This window comes from Vicugna pacos, chromosome 1 (assembly GCF_048564905.1).
Source record: "Vicugna pacos chromosome 1, VicPac4, whole genome shotgun sequence".
Classification (NCBI taxonomy): domain Eukaryota; kingdom Metazoa; phylum Chordata; class Mammalia; order Artiodactyla; family Camelidae; genus Vicugna; species Vicugna pacos.
The window spans coordinates 99,624,122-99,646,320 of NC_132987.1; the positions used below are offsets into that span (position 1 = coordinate 99,624,122).

Consider the following 22,199-nt stretch of genomic DNA (forward strand, 5'->3'; position numbering starts at 1 on the left):
GTTCAGGGATGGTTCAGGGATGATCTGCTCTTCCTGGGGCTGCTGATGTGCTCTAGTAGGTGGTAACTAAATTGCTCAAAACTAGAGAAGCACACATGTTAGTCCAAGCATTTCCAGTAAAGATTATCTGGATAAAGACTGATGCTTGAAAGTCACATAAATCCTCCGTGACAATCAATGTTATTCTGGTTGGCAAAATTAGAGTCCACTGACCTGACACGTAATAAAGTTGTTGTCAGTATAAAGGTCCCCTTCCCTTACACAAAGTACGTCTTGTAGTAACTTATGGTGAAAAAGAACAGAAAAACAAATATATGTGTGTTCATGTATGACTGAAGCATTATGCTGTACACCAGAAATTGATACATTGTAAACTGACTATACCTCAGTAAATATATATATATATATATATATATATATATATACAAAAAAAGTACAGTGTAAACTGCTTATGATAATTTCATTATAGATTGGAATTGTGGGACGAACTGGAGCCGGCAAATCAACACTATCCAATTGCCTATTTAGAACTGTGGAAGGATCAGGAGGCAAAATTATTATTGATGGAATTGATATATCTTCTATTGGGCTTCATGACCTTCGTGGCAAACTTAATATTATTCCACAGGTAAAACTGTTTTGCTGTTGGTCTTTCTTAATTCCCTCAAGGTAAGCATCTTCTTTTTTTTTTTTTAAGAGTATATTCCTTTCAAGCATGTACATTCATTTTGGGGAGCCAAATTATTTTAAATGTATTGTGAAAAATCACTATTTAATTGAATCCTGTTAAACAGTCTTACTCTAAAGTGTTCTTCCTAAGTGCATTGATCTATTTAAAAAACTGGTACATTGTTTTGCAAGTTTCCTTCATAATGGTAAATATAAATAAAATTTGAATGAAAAGATCAGACTGAAATGTGTTGGTATTTTTTGGAAGAAAGAAACAATTATTGAGGCTGTTGCTTAGTTGGTAATTTAAATGTAGGGTTTTGACTCTTCTGACTTGAAGTTTAGAAACATTAAAAAAAAATAAAAAGAACAGTAATTCAGTTAGATCTTTTTTTCTCAAATTCTTTGATTTTTCCATCCATGGCATCAAAGAAACTTGAACATTAATAAGTACGCAAATTGTCTCAATAATATGCCTCTAAGGTCAAAAATGACTTATATTCAATTGAGTTTGAGAGATTTCAGCTGAGCATTTATGAAATATTTTATATTACTTTCTAAAAATAACAAAATTATATCATCTCTTTGTCATGTTGTTTACATATATACTTGCATTCGTGAATTCACATCAAAACAAATCTGAGTAAAATCTAAAGTTCTGGCAGGGAAAAATTTAGTGGAAAGAAGAAATAGACATTTCTTTCTTATAAATCAATACAGGTGTAGTAAAATACAGGTTCACTAGGCACGTTGGTGTGTCAGAAAGAGCATGGGCTTGTCCTCTTTGAACTGGGCTTGGACACTTACCTTCTGTATGTCCCTGGACGAGAGCTTTTGAAACCTCCAGTTCACTGTCAAATGAGGATATTGACTTCCATCTTTCTGGGTTGGTGTACTGATTGATTGTATTACATACATAGTACAGATTGCATTTATTCAGTTCTTTTCTCTGTTATGGTGTATCCCTGACTAAATGACAGCCATCATCATCATTATTATTACGGTTGTTGTGGACATGATCAATAAGAGGAGGAGGAGGAATCAGGAAGCTTATAACGATTTACCCTAACTTGCAGCTTACTCTGATTCTCTGCTGCTTTAGGTTTCAATATAAAATGAATTTGACAACTATTTCGTTTTTTTCCTTATTTAGCATATGCATGCCTCCTGTGACAGTAAGATTACTGGTAATTATTTTATTCTTTAGGATCCTGTTTTATTTTCTGGAACCCTTCAGATGAACCTAGACCCCCTAGACAAGTATTCTGATGGCCAGCTGTGGGAGGTGCTGGAACTGTGTCACTTAAAAGAATTTGTGCAGTCCCTTCCCAGGAAGCTGCTGCATGAGATTTCAGAGGGCGGTGAAAACCTCAGGTAAGATGCTAAGAGCAGAGCTTGCCCAGGTCATTTGTGCTCAGCTTTTTACAGACGAGTTGGCCTCAAAGGGAAGTCACTCCTGAGCCAGCATGGATTTTGTTTGGTCTGTTCAAAGCACATCACTGCTGATTACCTCTAGGGAAGAGACAAGGAATAAATAAAATGGTAGCCACTCGCTGGGAAGCTGCTGGTTGAGAAACAAAGGGGAGAAAAACGAACAATGCAGTACGAAAAGTCACTATTTGATTGAATCTTCTTTTGTAAAGTCTCCTATTCTAATAGCTTTCTTCCTAAAAAATGTTGTAAGGGGCTGCTTTTTCTTCATGGCTGTTTGATGTCTTAGGACAGTTCCTTTATGTGATCAGAGACCTAAGGAAAGTCAGTTGGACCCTCTCAAGCCTGCACTGCATGGCTTAGCCTTCTCTTGGCTACTCTCCCCGTCCCTTTCTGTTTCCACCGCTTTGGCCTCCGTGCTGATTCATTAAAATGCCAGGCCATTTCCTGTCTGCCTCAGGAGTTTCACATCTGCGATTCACTTTGCCAGGAACAAGTTCCCATTGGAAATCTGCAAGACTTACTCTCCACTTCCTTCAGATCTTGAATTAAAAAGCATCTTCCCAGTGCCCCCAAACCTCCCAAACTCCCCGAAGGTTTTCACCTAAGCATTTTCAAAGGCCAGCTGATGTGGGTTGGGGAGGGGAGGGGAGGTCCTAGGGTCTGTGATCAGCTGTGCACAATTCTAACTGGTGGATGGTAATCAACCCTTAGGCACTAGGTCGGGTTGGGGGGCAGGCTATATGCTCATGATCATAAAGTAGTTAATTTCTTCTATTTGGTGGTGGTTTTTAGCATCTGAAAAACTCAGGAAATATGCATGACATACTATCATCTGGGTACCTCAGAGAGGAGCTACAGCAGAGGATACAGGGAAGGGATCTGTCCCGGGAAAGGCCCACAGGGTCCTGCTTGGCTACAGTTCCCCCCTTTTCTTTGATTCTCCTCAACCTTGAGGAGAACAGGTGTTAGACAAGAAGAGGAACAGTGTTTTGGATAGAGAGGTTAATCATAAACTTGGCAGAGGAACTCAGTTTCAATCTCCACTCTTGTTTCATCCTTCCCCAAATCTTTCAGGGAATAGGGGGAGGATTTTTTTGGCTCGCCCATCTAATATATACACCCCACACGTACACTTCACACATCCTCTTTCTGTATGTTTGAATTCTTCTCATTACTAGGCATTTTGCTCATTTATCTTGTTTATTTTTTGTTTTACCATGTAAACTCCACACAGACGTAAACTTTTGTCTATTTAATTCACTGCTCTATTTTCAGAACTTGGACTGGAGTCTGACATATAATAATCACTCAGTGAATACTTCTTAAAGAAAAGAATGAATGAATGAGTTAGGAAGAGGACAACAATTATCAGCAGAATTTTAGAACAGGAAGTGTGTGAGCATTAGAGGCCACCATTGAAGTCATTTTGCTGTCTTGTTTAAACAGCGTTGGACAACGACAGCTCATCTGTCTTGCTCGTGCATTGCTGAGAAAAACAAAAATTCTCATCTTGGATGAGGCAACAGCCTCCATCGATTTTGAGACTGACAACTTGGTGCAGGCCACAATCAGGAAGGAGTTTTCCGACTGCACCATCCTGACGATCGCCCACAGACTGCATTCTGTCGTGGATTCAGACAGGTGGGCTTTACTTTTTCTACGGAGGTAACTATTGAACATACAAAACACGTTAATTACTTGCTGCTACTAATAAACAACTTTAACTGTGCTGAGATACAAAATGTCCCTTAAGCGTATGGAAGATATTTTCCAGAATAATTAGAGGAGTACGTGAATGTCAAGAAGAATATTGGGAAACTTGATATATTTCCTGAGTCAAATAGTACCTTTATTTTGTACTGACACAACTCACACAGACATTTAAACTTTACAGTTGTAACAACAAGAAGGGAGAACTGAAACACTGGTTATACGTTACCTGACTGGATTTTTTTCACGTTGCAGGGTGCTTGTTCTAGACTCTGGGAGGATTACAGAATTTGAAACACCACAGAATTTGATACAGCAGAAAGGACTTTTCTTCGACATGCTAACAGAAGCAGAAATAACACAAGTCTCAGGGACAAAAATTAAATAGTTTTGGATTGTGCTTGATTATACCAAATAAAAAAAAATCAGTATTTGAAAAAATAATGACAGGGAAGAAATGCAAAAAAGTGGGCAGAAAACCACTGGTCAGCACAAATAGGGATAAGCACCCTCACTGAACCCATCCAGGGCTGCACTCAGCCTTCTTTCTTCCATTCGTGCCCTTGGGGGTCTCTGCCTTTTCCCTGTTGCCTAAGTACTCAATGCCATTTACCCTTTAGGTCTCTGTTTGAGAGGCACCTTCTCCAGAGTATCCCCTGATTTCCACCCCTGCTCTCCAGTCTGATCCAGATGCCCCTTTTCTGTGCTCTGACTACCCCCTTGTGCATACCTTTATCACGGTAGGGACCATACTCTGTTTTAATTCTTTAGCCTGTCTCCGCACTAAGGCTACATGAAGTCAAGTGCCCAGTTTCAGCCGAGTTTGTGTGTTAGGTTCCTAGCATAGTGCCTCTCAGATCGTTGATACTCAACAAACGTGTAGATTGAATGACTAGGTGTTTTAGGATAATAGTATATGGGCACTGACATACATATTTACTATGTGTTGAGTTACTGTACAGTGTATAAAATTACGGAGGAATCAGAAAAAACATTGAGTTATTCAGTTGCTTTTTTGGAAAGATTAATTATATGTTAACTGAATTTTATGATGTGCTTTATTTAAAAATAATATTTTATAATATTTTTACTGTTTCCTTTTATATTTTTTATGGGACATCATTTTTTGGCTGGAGTTAACCTCAGTGGGTTATGTATCAGAAATTGTTAAATTTCTAGTACTAATTATATTTTGAAGGGCTTTTTAATTTGGTGGTTTTATGTAATAGAAGCAACATAATTTCTCCGAATTGCCCTTCAAATTTGAAGTTTTCAAACTTCAATAGTATTTTCCTTTCAAGGTGATTTTAATAAAGTATTTTAATATGTTAAGATCTATCAACCATTTCTTTTATCCTCTTTTTCTCCTTCCTATGCAACAACTTTTTACAACTTCATTTTATACCCTAAAGGTACTTATGAAAATTTTCCTTGAATTATAAATCCCTTTATTAACTCAAGCTTCCTTCCTTAGAATTTGTCACTTAAAATGTTGTCCTGTCTTTGTAATCCTTGAACTGCCTACCGCTATGTTTTGTACTCTGTAAACATTGAGTAAATATGTGTTGAATTCCATTAAGAAAGGGAATTGGATATTTCATTAATGAGTGAAAAGAAAGTAAAAATAAATTTTAAAAATTACTATGCCAAAATTACTCAAGGAAATGTTATTGTGTTTTATTTTTTTATTTTTTATTTTTTGTGTTTTAAAATATTAATATTTCATTTTCATTTCAATTGTGTATGAAACTGAACAGGACTCTCTGGCACCTTCCCAGGAACAGAAATAAAACAGCCAAGCAATTACTATTACTGAGGCAGGAAAAACTGATGTGGCGTGTGAGGAGGGCCATGTCCCAGGTCTCGACTGAGCCCCGGGGACATGCACCACCAAGTGTGTGTCCTTGGCTTACTGAGGAAGGAATTCAAGAGTGAGCCACAGTTGAGTAAAGGTAGAGTTATTTAGGGATGAGAAAGTAAGAGGGCAGGGCACAGCCATTCAAGGAATGCTACAGCAATTAACATCAAAATGGTGAAAGATTCAACCCCCAGTAGACCTTGAGGCTCAAGATGTTGAGAGATTTAACTTCTAGTAGATCTTGAGTTCATTATAGGCCCATTGTAATATATTAACATGGTGAATAACATGCCCACAGGCACCATGGCAGTCCCAAGGCTAGCCACAAAAGGTCAAAGAGTGGGAAATGGCCAACTTCCTGGGAATCCCAGCCCCTTCCCCAGGCTACCTAGACTGGTTCTTCCACTTATTAGCATATGAAGCCACCAAGCCCATAAAAACTAGCAACACGGAGCCTCTGCCTCCTGGCAGCCCCTCTCTCTCCCTCCTTGGAGATGGCCCACATTCTGTCTATGGAATGTGTACCTGCTTTTAATCTGAGCACCCAACACCCATATCTCGTGGCCTTTCTCTTGCCTTTCAATGTATCTCTCTGAATAAATCTACCTTTACTCAACTGTAGCTCTCTCTTAAATTCTTTCCTGTGTGAAGCCAAGGACCCACATTTGGCGGGACACGTCCCAGGGGCTCAGCCGAAGCCTAGGACACAGCCTTTCTCACGTCCCACATCTGTTTTCTTGCATCAGAGACATATATACTGTATAGAGTGTATATAGGCTGTTTCAAAAGGCAAGAAAAAGGCCACGAGGTGAGAGGTGGGTGCTCAGGTTAAAATAAAAGTAGGTACACACTCCATAGACAGAGTGCAGCTTGTCTCCGGATATGAGGGAGCGAAAGAGGTGACCACGAGTCATGGTGTTGCCAGTTTTCAGTGGGCTCATAGCTTCACATGCCTGCAAATGGGAGGACTATTCCAGTCACCCTGGGGAAGGGGCTGGGATTCCCAGGAATCGGGTCACTGGGATTTTGCCTTGGGATTGTCATGGCACCTACGAGCATGCTATTTATCATGCTGACATATTACAATGAGGATATAATTAAGGTCAAGTTCTGCTAGAAGGCAAACCTCCGGCCATCTTAATCCTCAAGGGCAACTGGGAGTTGAATCTTCCACCATGTTGGTGTTAATTGCTATCATTCCTTGAACGGCTGTGCCCTGCCCTCTTCCCTCCAGTCTCATTATTATTTTACTCTTTCTTGTTCCTTCCCGTTCTCCTAGTTCCCTCTTTTCTGGCTGTCGTTTTCCAAGCAAGTGGATCATCTGTAGAATACAAAAATAAGGACTTCTGGCTACATTGTGAGCCACATTTCTCTACATCTTTTCATAAGGATGAAGACTATCTTGGTAGTTCCTGTGGTGGCTGATGAGCTGCTGGGTTAATGAGGCCACGGTAATGGGTATGAACCGGGTAAAGGCTGACTGGCTTCTCTTGCTGATGATGGCTGACCAGGTAACTAGGCTTGCTCACTTGTTGTTTACAGACAGACCAGACTGAGCAGTGCTTAGTTATCACAGTTGATCAAAGATAGGAACCTTTTATCTCATGAAGGCAGCACAAAGAGGAACATGAACGTGAACAGGTATCTGAGTAAAACAAAAATAGATCATAAATTTAAAAAATATTTGTGATATTTGTGAAATTTTTAAATATAGTTTTTCCAAAATGTTTAAAAGGAAAATGACAAATATGTACTTTTGTGTGTCAAGGATCGATTTTTGAATCTGTGTTTATAAAACTCAGCTCATCATGAATACACTTGTGAATGATTATCGGTTTATTGCTATTTTTCAACTCTGATATACATGGTAGAAAATGTAATGTGGTGGTCAGAGAGTAGGACTAAATGAATGATTTGGAATGCCTGACAGTGGAGGGCCACAGAAACTAGGCATACAAAATAACACAGCTTCAGTCACCACTAATTCTCTTTGGACATCTGCTTCTAGCTTCCTGTTCTGAGCATTTGTGGGGATTTCAGACCAGCCTCTGCTTTCCCTGTATTGCCATAGCTATGACTTTGCAGAGGTAATGGACAAGAATTAAGGTTGGCTGTGGCGCATAAGAGCTTGAAAACTTGTTTCACATACTTCCACTTTTTAGTAGAATCAGTTCCTTTTTATTCCCTCTTGGCCCAAAGCAGAAGTCCAACAAATGACAATTTGACCAAATATTTAACCACATTGTAAAGTTTAAAAACACAAGAAAGAAAAGAAAGAAGTAAGTGTAAACAACTGAGGGGCTTGTTTTCCTTAAGTGTAAAGAAGTCTCAAGGAGGAAAGGACAGAGTTGACCGGAGTGCTTCCATAACACCACTGGATGCTTCTGCCTTTTGCTCAGCCACCCATTATATGTCTGTTGATTTGTAGCTGCAAACCCATTGCTTTATCTCCAGCATCATGTCTGCATTTCAAGAAGAAATGAATGGTGAGAAGCAAGATGTTTGTATAATCTAAATGTGTAAACGTTAAAAAAAGAAACAGCCTGTGTACCTGCTGATTTATATGTTTACATGTTTACATCTCAATGGTCAGAATCATGTCACAGCCATCCATAGCTGCAGAAGAAGATGGGAAATAACTTTTAAAGTAGGGGATATTGCCACTCCAAAAAAAAAAAAACAAAAAAAAACCGAGTTCTGGAATTAAGAATGAATAGAAAAGAGATTGCAGTAGCATTTAGCAGGTTTGCCACAACTACTTTTTGCCACGAAGCATTTTTCAAACACTACAAAATTATCTTAATTTAGCTACTTGGGAGACAAAGGAAGGGTAGTGGTTACAACTAATAATTAACTCTAATTAATTCCCAGTTTTCAATACTACAGAGATCTGTTAGACAATTTAAGTAAATGGATTAACTCTTAACAGAAGTGTATGTGTGTGTGTGTATGTCTGTGTTTATATATAAATATATAAATATATATAGTTCTAAAATTATAGGTGTTATACCATTTGAAACAATTTAGGTCTTTTAGTTTAGCCAAATAGTAGTTAATTCAATGAGGTGTAAAACAAACTGCGTTTGTTCCTGCTTTAACATCCAAATAAGTTGATGTGATGCAACTGTCTATTCTTTCCAAAACTAAATTTATGTTTATGAAGGCAAATTTATTTTTTCTCGTATTTCATCAGAATTCTCAATAATTTGCAGAAGTTTTAGACCTATAGAATCAGGGGCTTGAGGATATTTGGGAAAATAGCCCATTTTTTGGGTAGCATTTTCTTATAATCTCACATAAAATTAGCAAGTCATTGAACTTCTTTGTTCATGTCCCTACCTTTTTACCATCTCTATTCACAATATTTAGCACTTGCTGTACGAGGCACTCACAAAAAGCCAGTGAAGTAGGTACCATCATCTCCATTTTGTATTTAAAAGATCTGTAAATTCAAATTTGCTTGTCAGAAATGTAAAAGATTGAATAGCAAAATCGAAATCTTTAACATTATCTGATAAACGAAAGGTCTTTCAGGGATACTATCCACGGTTTATTACTGAACAGAAAAGGCACCGTAGGAGTGTATGATGGGACAGATAAGGCAACACAGCATTGGCACTGAGCATGAACTGGATTTGAATCATAGCTCTGCTATCTATTAGCTGTGTAATTCTCGGAAAATTACCTAATACATCTGTGCCTTAATTTCCCTATTTGAAAATGGGGATAATAGTACCTACTCATGTTTATTGGTACAAAACTAATAGTAAGCATTCTATTATCTATTGTTGAATAACACATTAATACAAAATGTAGTGAATCAGCAAACTGGAAGCTGCTTAGCTGGGTGATTCTGGCTTAGGGTCTTTCATGAAATTACACTGAAATTTCAGCTGTGGCTACACCATTTGAAGCCTCCAACATTAGTAAGTCAGGATCATAGGGAGCCGCATTAGAAGCCACCTAACTCAATGTGGCACTGTCATTTGTTAATTGAAATAAATATGATGTGTCACTGTATTTCTAGTGTATCTGAATCCCTCAGCAATGGCAGGGATAGTTCAAAACAACTATGAAGGAATCACAGGAACTAGGGATTGGAGAAGCAAATTTACTACTATCTTTAAGGGTTCATTTGAAAAGACTACATTAATCAAATGAATTTCTTTTAAAAAAATTGTATTGAGCTTTTTGTCTAAAGAATAACACAGACTTTACTAGGGAAGTATAAAGTATTAACCACTGATCAAAGGATTAGTCTATTATGCAAGATTATTTGTTAATCATCTCAATTAGTTTAAATCTTGGCTCCATTACAGTCAGAAGCCATTAATGGATTTTGGAGACACTGTTCATGCAATACAGAAAATGTCTCTTCTAAATTAGGGAAATAAGTAGAAAAGTAAGCAATACCAGAGACATTCAGGATGCAAGGAACTAGGCAATAGCTGCTGATGGCACATGCCATGAGCATCAGATCAGCTCTATTCCTAATTCCTTTCTTATTTACATACCACAAAGATGTACTCTGGCCTAGTCCGGAATGGAAAATAAAGGACACAGTTTAAAAAACAAACTGCAAAGTCATATTTATTTACATTAAAAGGTGAATTACCTGTACACACACAAATTTAAGAGGCACAATCTGTTAAGCACAACAACTATGATCTTCAGAACATGTTATACACAGTAGTTATCTGCTGATACATCAGTGGTTCAAGTCAAAACACAGTAAGTACCAAAACACCCCTGACACAAAATAAATTATTCATTCACATATACTAATAATACAAGACAGTTAATATTTTAAAAGTTATGTACTTCAAAAAACACTAGCAAGATGTACAACCAAAATGTATTAAGTTTGTTTTATGAAAAATGTTTTCAGATTATGCATACATAATCCCTTGTAGGATGCATTTTTACCTTTTAAATAAATAAACTACACTGATTTCAAGACTATATATACATGTATATAGCTCCCTAAAATATAATTAAAGACAGACATTACTTCATTTTTTTAAAGGTGTAACTATACTAGAGAATATGCTAAACAATTGCCCTCAAATTCCAACACTGCCAATCTATTTTTCAGACACAATCAATTAGTTAAATTCCAATTTTAGTGTATGAGATTAGCTGCCCTGTAAATTTTTTTTTGCAAAAAAAACAATTTTTGCAAATTGTTCCCTCTAAAGTGTTAATAGATTGTCCTGAACTACCTTATACTTGAGAAATTCAAACTTTAAAAAATCTTAAAATGCTTTAGGTTAAAACTGATTCTATATATGGAGATTTTGAAAAATTGAACACTTTTCTCTTAAAGACCTTTGCAAAAAGTTCTTTTTCTATTCTGAAACTTATTGAAGATTTCTATGACGTCCAAGAGAACACCTGAATATTTTCATAATGCAGTGAAGGATTCCTCTTTGGCATTTCTTCATTAGTTCTAAAATAAAACATGTCAACAGACATTCTATATTTTAATATCTACCTACTACACGTATTTTCATACACAAAAGTATTTGATTGAAATTCTTTTAACAGCAATTTCATTACTAAGAAACATTCTTTAGATCTGCAAAAACCACTCAGCTTTTTGTATGAGAAGCTGAAATGTTTTGATGTTGCTGAAATCACTTTGTTCACTTTTCCTTTTCTTTGATTGGAAATTCAACATCCTTTCAAACTCAACAATGGATAAAGCAGATATATTTTATACTAACAAAAATGTTGACCAGAGTATAATTTTTGAGTATTGACAGGAAATATGCCTCTATTATGGAAAAAAAAAGCTTTAAATAACAGGGGCATCACAGAAATAAAACTGCTTCATTTTCTTTCTTGGTTTTTGTAGCTTTCCTAAAAGGAAACAAACCAAAACACAAAACTGCTACCAAGCTGATTTGTGGACCTTTTTTTCACATCGCATTCCACATTAGATTTCCACATTACTTCCAGTATTCACAAATTTTCTGCTCTCATGACACACTTACCTTAAGGCTAAAAATAGCCCAAGTCTGTAACTATTTTTAATTGATGGTAGGAAACAAGGAAGGTATTTATAAATGAGTACAATTTTCCTCATTTAAAACTAAGTATGGGGAAAAAAACTCAGTAAAACTGAATCAAATGCCAGCTAAATTCTCTACGGTTTACTGAAAACAAACAATGAAACAAAAATGTAAAAGAAATAAATATTGTAGCTGATTACTGCTGTTTATCAATGTCCGCAAAGGTCTTAAATAACAAAAAATTGGTAGTAATGACGGCTTTATTGTGACATCAACACATTTCTAAAATGCAATTAATAATTCGCTATTGTTTTCTAAACAAGCAGAATCATGGAAATCCAAGCAGAGAAGATGCACAGCAGATGAAGGAACTAAAATATAAATTGGGCATTTCTACTGTCTGGTGTTGAAATATTTGAATAAATCTGTAGTTATTTTAGAAACAAAATAAATTGGTCCAATAAGTGTATTTTAAAAATCTGGAGAATGCAGGTTATGTGAGTAGGACACATAATGGGATACTGAATTTGTGAAAGTCGTTTTGTTACATAATATGGCAGTTATGAATATTATATATGCAGCTTAAAGTAACAATAAATACTGCTCTCTCCCACTCAATGTAAGTACCTGCCATCAACACTGTCCTTCAAGTATAGTTCAAATTAAGAGTTACATGTCATAACCAAAGGTATAAATTATCAGCTCCTGCTAATACAATTTAGTAAGAACTGGGAATGCTGTAATTGGCACTAGGCAATGTTTACAGAATATAATTTTAAGTGCATATGGTTATATGGTTATCTATTTCCAGAATCCAAAATACAGCCACCTGTGCTCCCAGAAGAGCTTTACCACAGTTCTATCACTTTAGAAGTATTTGTTGGAATGGGAGCTCTCCAAAACCAAACAAGATCAATTTGGTCATATTCAATCCTAAAACAAAATATTACATAAAATTTCATATATCTAAGTGTTATCTTTTTGGTAAATTTGCAAGATATTTGGAGAATTTATTAGGCGGAGATGGTCTGATAAAGGGAAAGAGATCATCAGACAAGGTCACAAATAACCATTCCTTCATAATTCAGTTGAAGTTGGTCTTCTGTAAATGCTTATTGGGAATTTCTAAAGCACTGACTTGCAGAGGCCAAGAGCCGCCATCAATCCCTGCTTGGATAGCCACTCCTGTCACCACTGCCAGGTCAGGGTCTACAGACGTGTTGGGATCCTTTCCAAAGAACTCTTGAATGACCTGGCGGATTCGAGGAATACGAGTTGAGCCCCCAACCAAAACCACCTCGTCAATCTCAGTTTTTCCCAGGTGGCCTTCTTTTAACACTTGCTGAATAGGTACGAGGATTTTCTGGAAAAGATCTTCATTAAGGGTGTCAAAGAGCTTCCGCGATATTTCTGTTTCAAACAAAACCTGACTTTCTCCATTTTTCTTTTCAGAAAGGCTGTCTCCAGTGCTCTTCACCTGGTGGCCATCTGCTGGGGAAAGTCTGTCCTTCTGCAGTTCAGTGTCACTACTCTGAGGTTCCTTCCTGTCCTTTTCCTCCACCGTTAGTAATACTGAGAGCTGAGCAGACTGATGAAGAGTCAGATTTAATTTGACCATTTCCACAGCTTGTCTCAATCTGTGGATTTCCTCTTTCCTAGATGGTAGGAAGCCATATGTTTGATAGATCTGTTTATATAAGTACTGAAGCAATCTCTGATTGAAGTCTTGTCCTCCAAGCTTATTGTTTCCTAAGTTAAAAATTTAAAAGTTTAATTATTATTTAGAAATATATATGTGCATGTATATGTATACATGTATCTGTGTATATGTATGTATAAAGATGATATTCTGGAAATAACAAACCCTTATTTAATGTATTATTAAGATTTTATTCATACAAAGACTGATTAAAAATAATTGGGTTAAAATGATCTTAATTCAAACGTGTACTATTAAAATGCAGTGCACATCTGGGTTTAAATGATGTAAAAGGAAGCATTTCTTAGTGATATCAAATAATTTTTCAGAAATAAGATATTGAGAACACAGACTGGCTTTTAAGTAACAATTGAAAAAAAAACAAATGTCATTATTCTCAACAGAAGAAAGTTCTTATAATTAAAAAAGTATTAGTAGGCATTTTTATCTTAAAAAAAAATCCTTTTGCTTGAGTGATTAAAAGGTGAAAAATAGAAAAAAATACTTTAGTAAGGGAAAGAGTAATGGAATATAAATGCCCAGCACCAAATCTGGTTCTAAATAGAGTCTGGTTAGGAGGGAAAAAATGTAGAAATTAGACCAACTATAACTTAAGCTCCATGGTTTATTTCCTTAAACTAAATTAAAACAAAAGCCTTTAAAAATTAGAATATAAAATACAGTTCTTAGATTTCCTAAAGACACCTATTTTGTGAAACAGATTATCAAGTGAAATAAACTGATCATCCTTTATTTTAAAAGAATGTCTTTCCTTCTGTTCCCTTCACCATCACCATTACATATGTTAATGTGCCTAAACCTCTGTACCTTTCCCTGTATTCTCCTTACCAGACATTGCTCGGGTCAGAAACATTCCTCCTTGTTTATTCAGCAATGACACATCCAGAGTTCCTCCGCCCAGATCTATTACCAAGACGTGAAAGACATCTGCTTTGTGGAGGCCATAGGCCATAGCTGCTGCTGTAGGTTCATTTATTACTCTTAAGATCTTCAGTCCTGTAAAATTGGTTGGAGGGAAGAACAAATCATGAGGACATACTAAGAAATTTCTTCCCACTCAATCTTACAACGTTTTAAGTGTCTCTATGACATCAACTCCGCTGAGTAATAATAAGAAAGACAAGACAGAAACACCCCAAAATAATGAAAGAAGAAGGATAAATACAGGTTCTTCTAAATGAGTATCATTAAAATTATTCTAAAAGAATATTATAATAAAAAGAAATAAAGGCCTAGATTCAGTAGAACACATCATTCTACTTATTAATTAATACTTAATTTTAGAAAATCTCTCAGCCTCTTCCTTCATATTTTACTTGGGAATACATAAGCAATTAAACTTTAATCATTTTGTAATGTAACAAATTGCTATAGAAATGAGATAAGCTTACTGTACTCTTCTTTTAAAAGAGACTTTTTGATAAAAACAACAGATGAATAAACAGAAAAGAGATGATAATAAAAAGAAAAATCTAGAAATATACAGCAAAATCTGACTTCAGAGCAAAGTTAGACAGTAAATGTGCAGGCAAAAGATCAGATTTCCTTGAGCAAAATTCCTGCTTTAAACTAACTACCACACATAATGAGTGGCCTTGAAAGTAACATGGCTTTATGTATCAAGAGCCATAAAACCTATTCAGCCTCTGAAGAATTTATTCAAAGACCATAAAACCTTTCCCCTTAGCTCTCTGACTTCATCACTCACTCTGCTCCAGCCACACTGACCAACCTCCAATTTTCTTATGTACCAGCAAATTCTCATTTCATGGCTGCTCCAGTGACCATTCTCCCTCCTATAGCATACTTCCTCTATATAGCTGCTTTGCTAACTGCCTTGCTTCCTTCAAATCTGCTTAAATGTCACCTTAGGAAGGTCTACATGACCACTCTTCTCTAAAACCTGCAAGTCCTCCTACCCTCTGGTCACCCGGCAATCCTGTCCCCTTATCCTGTCTTTTTTCCCACAGCATGTTACTTTCTCATGTATGTTGTATCAAGGCTCTCAACCAGAGGGCATTTGGCTCCTCTGGGGACATGGCCACTGAAGACATAAAACTGTCATCATTTGTTGGGGAGGCTATACTGGCATCCAGGGAGTACAGGCCAGGGATGCTGCAAAATAGCCTATAACACGCAGGACAGTCTCCCAGAACAAAGAATTATCAGGACCCAAATGTCCATTATGCTAAGGGTAAGAAAGCCCATAACATACCTATCTTCAGTGATTTTCTGTTACCCCCAATAGAATATAAGCTCCAGGAGAAAAGGATTTATCTGTTTTGTTTATTAAAGCACTCAATACTTATGGAATAGCGTTATATGAATTTTCTCCCAATTCAGATTTTTTAAAAACATTATATTCATCTTCACATTAAAAAAGTTTAGAAGAAAAAAATTCCTCATTGCTAACATGTGTCCATGTTCTCTCTCAGGCTTTGTCATATGCCTAACTGATAGACTGTTGTCATATTATACACATTTTACATGGCACGAAAGAACTTCCTTAATTGTCTGTAAATCTATATAAAAACCCATCTAATTTATTTACCAAATAGTTTGTTCAGGTACCAAGTCAGGTGGTTTGCAAACGAAGTACCTTAATACAGATTTTCAACCTAAGAAAATTTTGATAAAAATGCAACTCAGGTAGGTGATTACCTGCAAGGTTAGCAGCTTCAATTGTTGAATTTCTTTGTTTTAGATCAAATTCTGCTGGTACAGAAATAACAGCATTGGCAACTGGCATTCCAAGGTATTCCTCTGCCATTTCCTTTAACTTCAACAACAGTCTAGAGCCCACATATTCTGGGGAAACGGTGATGGTCTCATTACTTGTCACAGAAAACTCAACCATTCCATTTTTGTTTAAAACCTATGAAGGAGATTTGCAAAAACAAACAAATAAAAAGTGTGTGTATGTATCTACATATGCATACATATGCATATGCTAACACACATATATACATGCAGGATGTATTCAATCAAAACTTAACCTTTAAAAGGTCATAAAATTCATTTGTTATCTAACAAGTGCATTTACTAAGACTAGAGGTTGTTAAAAGTTATACTTTAAAATCTATAAAATGAATCCACTCCATAGTTTCAATAACAGAAGAATAATAAAATTCACCAATAAACATATAATTGGAACATAAAAGATTCTCAAACATATATCTGATAAATGAAAGAAAAGATAAAAGCTGAAATAGAAGGAACAACAGTTGCTAAGTCATGTATGTAACTCAAGATCTTCTTTTTTTAAGAAAAATAAATTTGTTTCCAAAACTAATAGATCAGTGAAAGAATGTTCTGGTAAATATTAACAAGAATAATTTTAGTATTTCATTATGTTCTTATCTAAGAATCAACTGTCACTCACATTCTTGTTCCCGTGAAAACAGATATTAGCCAATTATCCCTGCTAATGTGGTTGTACATTTGTACATTTAAAAAATTACATTAATTTTAAAACATGCTAGTTTCACCAACAGTTTTGTATTAACATCAACAGTAAAGAGCATTAATCTATTCTAAGAAGTTACAAGCATTTTACCCCAGTCATTCTAGACTACGTAATTAGGTTTCAATCGAGAAAACCTGACCTTCCAAAAAGTATTTCACCTGTCTGGGGAAAACAAAAACAAGCTATCAACACTATTAATACAAGGTCCAAAGATAACCAGTACCTTCAGAGTGATCATGAAACAGAAACAACCAAAAAATCAGATCAATTAGAAACTTAAAAAAAAAACAAAAAAACCTTAAAATAACTCTTGGATCAATAAGTAATGTACCCAAAGCTGTAATTTAGAGGAAAAACTACAAATTAATAAAGAATCCGAAGAAAGAGCTAATAAAGAACAAAGAAATAAACCTAAGAAATGCATGGAGAAATTCTTTTTCACCTTTGAAATAGATAAAAATTTTGAGAATTTTCTTGTATGGATTAGTCAATAAGCAGCAGAGATACAATTACCTATTTTAAAATCTGCTTATTTAGAATCCCACTTCATAATTTACCAAAAAAACCCCTACATGGGTTTTTAACATTTACACATTTAAATGTTTGAAAGGAAAAAAACCCAGTAAAACCCAAACCTACAAATACTTAAATAAAAGCATTAGGAAAAAAAATACAAGTGGATAGGATGGGAAAGGCCATTGTAAACATGGTGAGAGTCCAAAAACATTTTTTGAAAGTTAAGAGATGATTTTACCACATAAAAATTTAACATTCTTAACAGTTCAAAAACAAAACTATACACCATCAGTTAAAAAAAAATACTGAAAACTATCACAAAGGTATTTTATAGTCATTGGGGGAAGGTAAACAATTCCAAGAGAAAACAGGATGAAGGATAAGAAATTGATCACTGAAGAAAATTAAAATGCTGATAAACCAATTTTTAAAAGTTGGACCTCACTAGAAATCATAGGAATGCAGATCAAGCCAAGATACCATTTTTTACTTACCTATTGGCAAAGACTGAGAAATAATAACACTGAAGATAAAAGCACTCTAAAAAATAGGTAAAAGCACATAAACTTTTTGGTGCACAATTTGGCAATATAAATCAAAAGCCTTAAAAATATGCATACATTAGGCCTATCAATTCCAGTTCTAGAATTCAAATTTAGGAAATTATCAGAGCAATGTAAAAACATGTATGTACAAAGATATTCACTGGAGCTCCAATAACAGTAGAAAACTAGGGGAAAAATAATGTGTACACTGACAGAAACTGGACAGTTAAATAATGGAATAGTTATTCCATTACAACTATGAAAGACAGTAAAATAATGAAGTAAGCCTACTGACTAAACTGTCCATGATGTACTGATGAGTTTTAAACAAGTCATAACACAGCATGCCTAGTATGATCTCTTTTTTATGTATACAAATATGCATATACACACAGAGAATATCTATGTATCCATCCATCTATAGGTACATGGGGCTTCATTAGCTTTCCTGCTACAATGAAAGAGCTATGCAGACATTCTGAGGATGGCAGACTGGTAATGTCCCAAGTCCTTGATAATACTGTGGGGTCAATGAATTAAACTCTGGAGCTGCTGTGGGATTGCTTGTTATATGATAAAACTTCCATGCAGATTGAGTCTTTTTTTCTTTGTGATGCTGGTGATGGTGGTGGAGACTCAGTCCATTTAAACAGAATGTTTCATTAACTTGAAGCTAAAGCATTAATTGAAACAGTATGCTGAGCTAAAGTTAAAAGATATTTTAGCTTAACTTACCTTAAAAGGGTATCTGCCAATTTCAGCCTCTAGCTCTTCTGGGGTAAAAATCTTGCCTATGAATCTTTTAGCATCATATATGGTGTTCTGAGGATTTGAATCCGCCAGCTCTAAGCTTTCATACCCCACATAAACATCGTCGTCAGTGAAGGACACCATGCTGGGTATGCTGATGTGCCCATTTTCATCTGGAATGACCTTTACTTTTCCTGTACCAGGAAAAAACACCCCGACTGAACAGTAGGTGGTGCCAAGGTCAATGCCAATCACTTTAGGAGTAGGTAATGGTAAATACTGTTGTGCCAAATAGCCAGCCAATAGAAGAGTCAAAACAGCTGATCCTGAAAGACAGGCAAATTAAAAGTTATGTCTTATCAAACTAGTACAATATGCTACATTACTATAGTAAAGTTCCTTGAATACCACTCTTTGAAACAAGATTAAAGATACCATCTCAAAATTTTATAGTACTCATGATAACCCTTCTTAAACACCAAGTTTGCATAATGTAAACTGACTGTAATACAATTAAATTGAAGGAACCACAAAAGCAAAAACTCTGTATATTTGTGTACTTCTCATGGGTAGGTAAAGGGATAAAAAGGAAAAACATTTCAATAATAATTGTGCTACTGCTGACAGGAAAAACCATTCATCTGGAGCAAAAGTTAGACATAATCTAATTCTTGATCAATTAATATTTAGATTTTATAGTTTTATGATTAGTTATTGTTAAAAAGAAACTCTATTATTAAAATTTCCATAGAAAAAACTTATTGTAAGGCTAAACTCTTTATCCCTTTATTTCCTGTTTCCTTTCAAAAGAATGAAATGGATAAACTAGATGAAAATAATTTTGGAAGTTGCTTAGATAGTCAACTGTCACTTCATAACAAAACATAGTTAACTTTTTATGTACTAAATATTAATTAAGGATATACTTCTTGCAAAGGTGATATTTAGGAAGAGAGATTAAGTGAAACCCTGATGACAACATAAATGGAAGCTCCCTTGAAGTCAGGTTTTACTCACCGTTGCATCCCCTAAACCAAGAACAGTTCCTAGCCAGTAGCAGATTGTTTAATAAATGTTAACTGATGAAAAAACCAAATATGAACAAATGCCACGCAGACTGTAAACGTAAATGATGAAGACAGAGCTACTTCGAATTTATAATTAATCGTTGTTTGGTTTCAGAAGACTATGTTATACACTTGTGTCCATCCATGTTACACATAACCCCAAACGCCAATTTGTAGGGGTCTGCTGTGCTAATTGTTAGCTCATCCTCATCAACACATAACTCAAAGACATGAAATCAGGTGCCAATCCCACTTTCCTGTTGCTCCTACGTACACATTTTCTGAAGCATTTCATCACCTCCCCTTCCGGAGAGGGTAATTCCTACCTGATTGGTGGAAACACTGAACTATACATCAAAGAGGCCTGGATCTCTCTAAGTACAGCATCCCATGGGCCTACAGAGATACTGCTGCCGCTCCTCCCCCTTCCTCCACAAAGGGGTCTTGGAGATTCACATTCCGGCAGCCTCTCAAAGGCCCCAATTCAACCAAGGATTCAAAATCGACATTCATTAGGGAACAACTCTTCCCGAGGCTCGATGTCCCTACAATGCACGCGGACCGTCGCCGCCAGTCCTACCCAGGCCTACTCAGGCCTGGGCCTTCTTAGAGGCGACCCCCCAACCTGGCGTCATTTACAACCCCAAACCGCCTCTAAGTCACCTTTCCGGCGCCCCTTCTGCTGCGCCAGCGGGATCCAGCAGGTGTGACAACCATCCCCGCCCATCGCGGCCCCCCTAAACCGCTCCTGTGCCTGCAACAGCGTCAGGGACCCTCTCGATCACTAACCTAAGATCGTCATCTCTCCGGCCATCACAGTCCCGCCGAAGAGGATTGGGATGACTGTACCAGACGTGAGGCACCGCCCCCACGCTGCCCGGCTGCCCCGTGTGCCCCTGGGAAATGTAGTCCTGTTGCTCTGACGCGGCCGGAAAAGCTACCTCTCCGACCGGGAAAAGGACTTCATTTACCGGGAGGTCCCGGGGCTGAGGGCCCCCATTCAACCTCTGCCAGTGACGCCAGAGCCGCCCTCCCACGCACGGACTGCCAAGCCAATTAGGCTGAGGTGAGGAGAGCCAAGAAGAGGGACTGGAGTTCACAAGCCTGAAGGGCCTCCTGCCAACTTGAGGTAAAAACACAGTTTCTTTAGCGCCGCCCCACCGTTTTGCATTCTGGGAAGCGTAGTTCCGGTCTGTCCCTGTTCGCCTGAGTGAGAGGGAGGACCGTTAGGTTATTGCGTTTTGGGGGTATGTTCCAAACCAGGCTCAGGTTGCAGCCTTTGTTATTTCGTTCTTCCTACCTTTTGTAGCGTGCTTTTGCCTGGACTCTATAGATTCCAGGTTGGGGTTCCTAAGCCTTCCCTCTCCCCTGCGCGCCCGGAGCGTCTCTAGAAGAGCCCCTGCCGCAGTGCGGGCATAGAAGGAGGCCGGGGCGGGTGTCCCTGGAACTCCGATCAGATCCTCAGTCCTGTTTTTGTTTTGGGAAAAATGAATTCAAGCAGTCTTCAGTCAATGTGATTTATCCAGAGCAGCAGAGACACATTTTTTTTTCCAATTGCCAACACTGAAGTGGGCCGTTAAAAACAAAAATGAAAACAAAATGCCTTAGCTTTCTCTTGAATTAAGTCGGAGTGGCAGGAATTTTCATGCACAAGCCCCATAACATGTAATGGCCATTTAGGACACTTGTGGAGTGTTTTTCTGGTTCTAGGCTATAATAGACCCGGTTTTTCTCACTTTTTGGTGGTACTTAATGGCTCTTTCTGAGTGTGTTTTTTCCTTTAGTGCTGTTAAAGTTCGTTAGAACTATGAATCTGGAGAATTGAAATCTGTTTCCTCGTTTTAGATTTAGTAGAACAATCCATGTTGACAGCAGGTCAGCCTTATAGGAAAATAGTCTGCCACTGAATTTCTAGACAATTTAAAAATGTGTATGAAAGTGTTGATGGTTATTGAAGCTGAATTATGGTTGATGGGGATTCATTATAATGTTCTCTTCACTTTTGTGCAGTTTTAAAATCTTGAATAATATAAAGAGTAAAAAGTGTATGTGTGTCTGTGGTGAGTACAATACACTATAATTTCCTTATGAAGAATGCATAGTTCAAACACTCAATTCATTAATATTATTATGTATAATGATCATATTAACAGCTATTGAGCATAGTGTTAGCCACTGGTTAACAACCAGGAGAGACAGAAGGTAAACACGTAAATATAATTTATTGTGGTATATAACATAATTGCAATACGGACGTCGGGCAGAAACAGAATTGGGTAAAGACTGTATAATTTTATCTTTTATCTTGAAGGCTTAGTGGAAAAGAATATGTCTAAGCAGTACTTTGAAGAGTAAGAGGGAGCCAGCTGGTGGGTTAATGTGAAAATGTGAAACAATTGGCTGGAGATATTCCAGGAAGAGGGAACTAAATTATCAAGAGCATAGAAGCA

At 36.8% G+C, this 22,199-nt stretch overlaps 2 protein-coding genes and 1 long non-coding RNA gene across 5 annotated transcripts in view; 2 read left to right on the forward strand and 1 right to left on the reverse strand.

Moving 5' to 3' along the window:
• LOC102524746 (multidrug resistance-associated protein 1-like) overlaps positions 1-5,454 on the forward strand; it is a 75,025-nt gene extending 69,571 nt beyond the window's left edge. The window contains exons 25-28 of the mRNA XM_015249416.3: positions 470-628; positions 1,877-2,043; positions 3,550-3,744; positions 4,069-5,454. Coding sequence (XP_015104902.2) covers positions 470-628; positions 1,877-2,043; positions 3,550-3,744; positions 4,069-4,201 — 654 coding nt within the window. The 3' untranslated portion in view covers positions 4,202-5,454. The remainder of the gene's footprint in view (positions 1-469; positions 629-1,876; positions 2,044-3,549; positions 3,745-4,068) is intronic.
• A 4,780-nt stretch (positions 5,455-10,234) lies between these two features.
• On the reverse strand, positions 10,235-20,760 carry HSPA13 (heat shock protein family A (Hsp70) member 13). 2 transcript variants are annotated; one of them, XM_006216126.4, is made up of 5 exons: positions 20,539-20,760; positions 18,668-19,008; positions 16,067-16,280; positions 14,234-14,401; positions 10,235-13,434 (listed from the first exon to the last, which is right to left on the reverse strand). In XM_006216126.4, the coding sequence occupies exons 1-5, from the start codon at positions 20,561-20,563 to the stop codon at positions 12,770-12,772; spliced, it is 1,413 nt and encodes a 470-aa protein (XP_006216188.2). In that variant the 5' UTR covers positions 20,564-20,760; the 3' UTR covers positions 10,235-12,769. The 2 variants fall into 2 exon arrangements, with proteins under 2 accessions (XP_006216188.2, XP_072823851.1); XM_072967750.1 differs by lacking the exon at positions 20,539-20,760 and adding an exon at positions 19,700-19,815.
• LOC107034718 (uncharacterized) overlaps positions 20,324-22,199 on the forward strand; it is a 76,475-nt gene continuing 74,599 nt past the window's right edge. For both annotated transcript variants that reach the window (XR_012075777.1, XR_012075779.1), the window contains exon 1: positions 20,324-20,878. This is a non-coding gene — a long non-coding RNA (uncharacterized lncRNA). The remainder of the gene's footprint in view (positions 20,879-22,199) is intronic.

Excerpts from the sequence above, each read along its gene's own strand:
- HSPA13 (XM_006216126.4), bottom strand. The coding sequence starts at position 20,563 with ATGGCCGGAGAGATGACGATCTTAG. Across the intron at positions 16,281-18,667 it reads TTGGCAGATACCCTTTTAAG|GTTTTAAACAAAAATGGAAT; the intron begins GTAAGTTAAGCT and ends TCTCCTTCATAG. Across the intron at positions 13,435-14,233 it reads TCTGACCCGAGCAATGTCTG|GAAACAATAAGCTTGGAGGA; the intron begins GTAAGGAGAATA and ends TTTTTAACTTAG.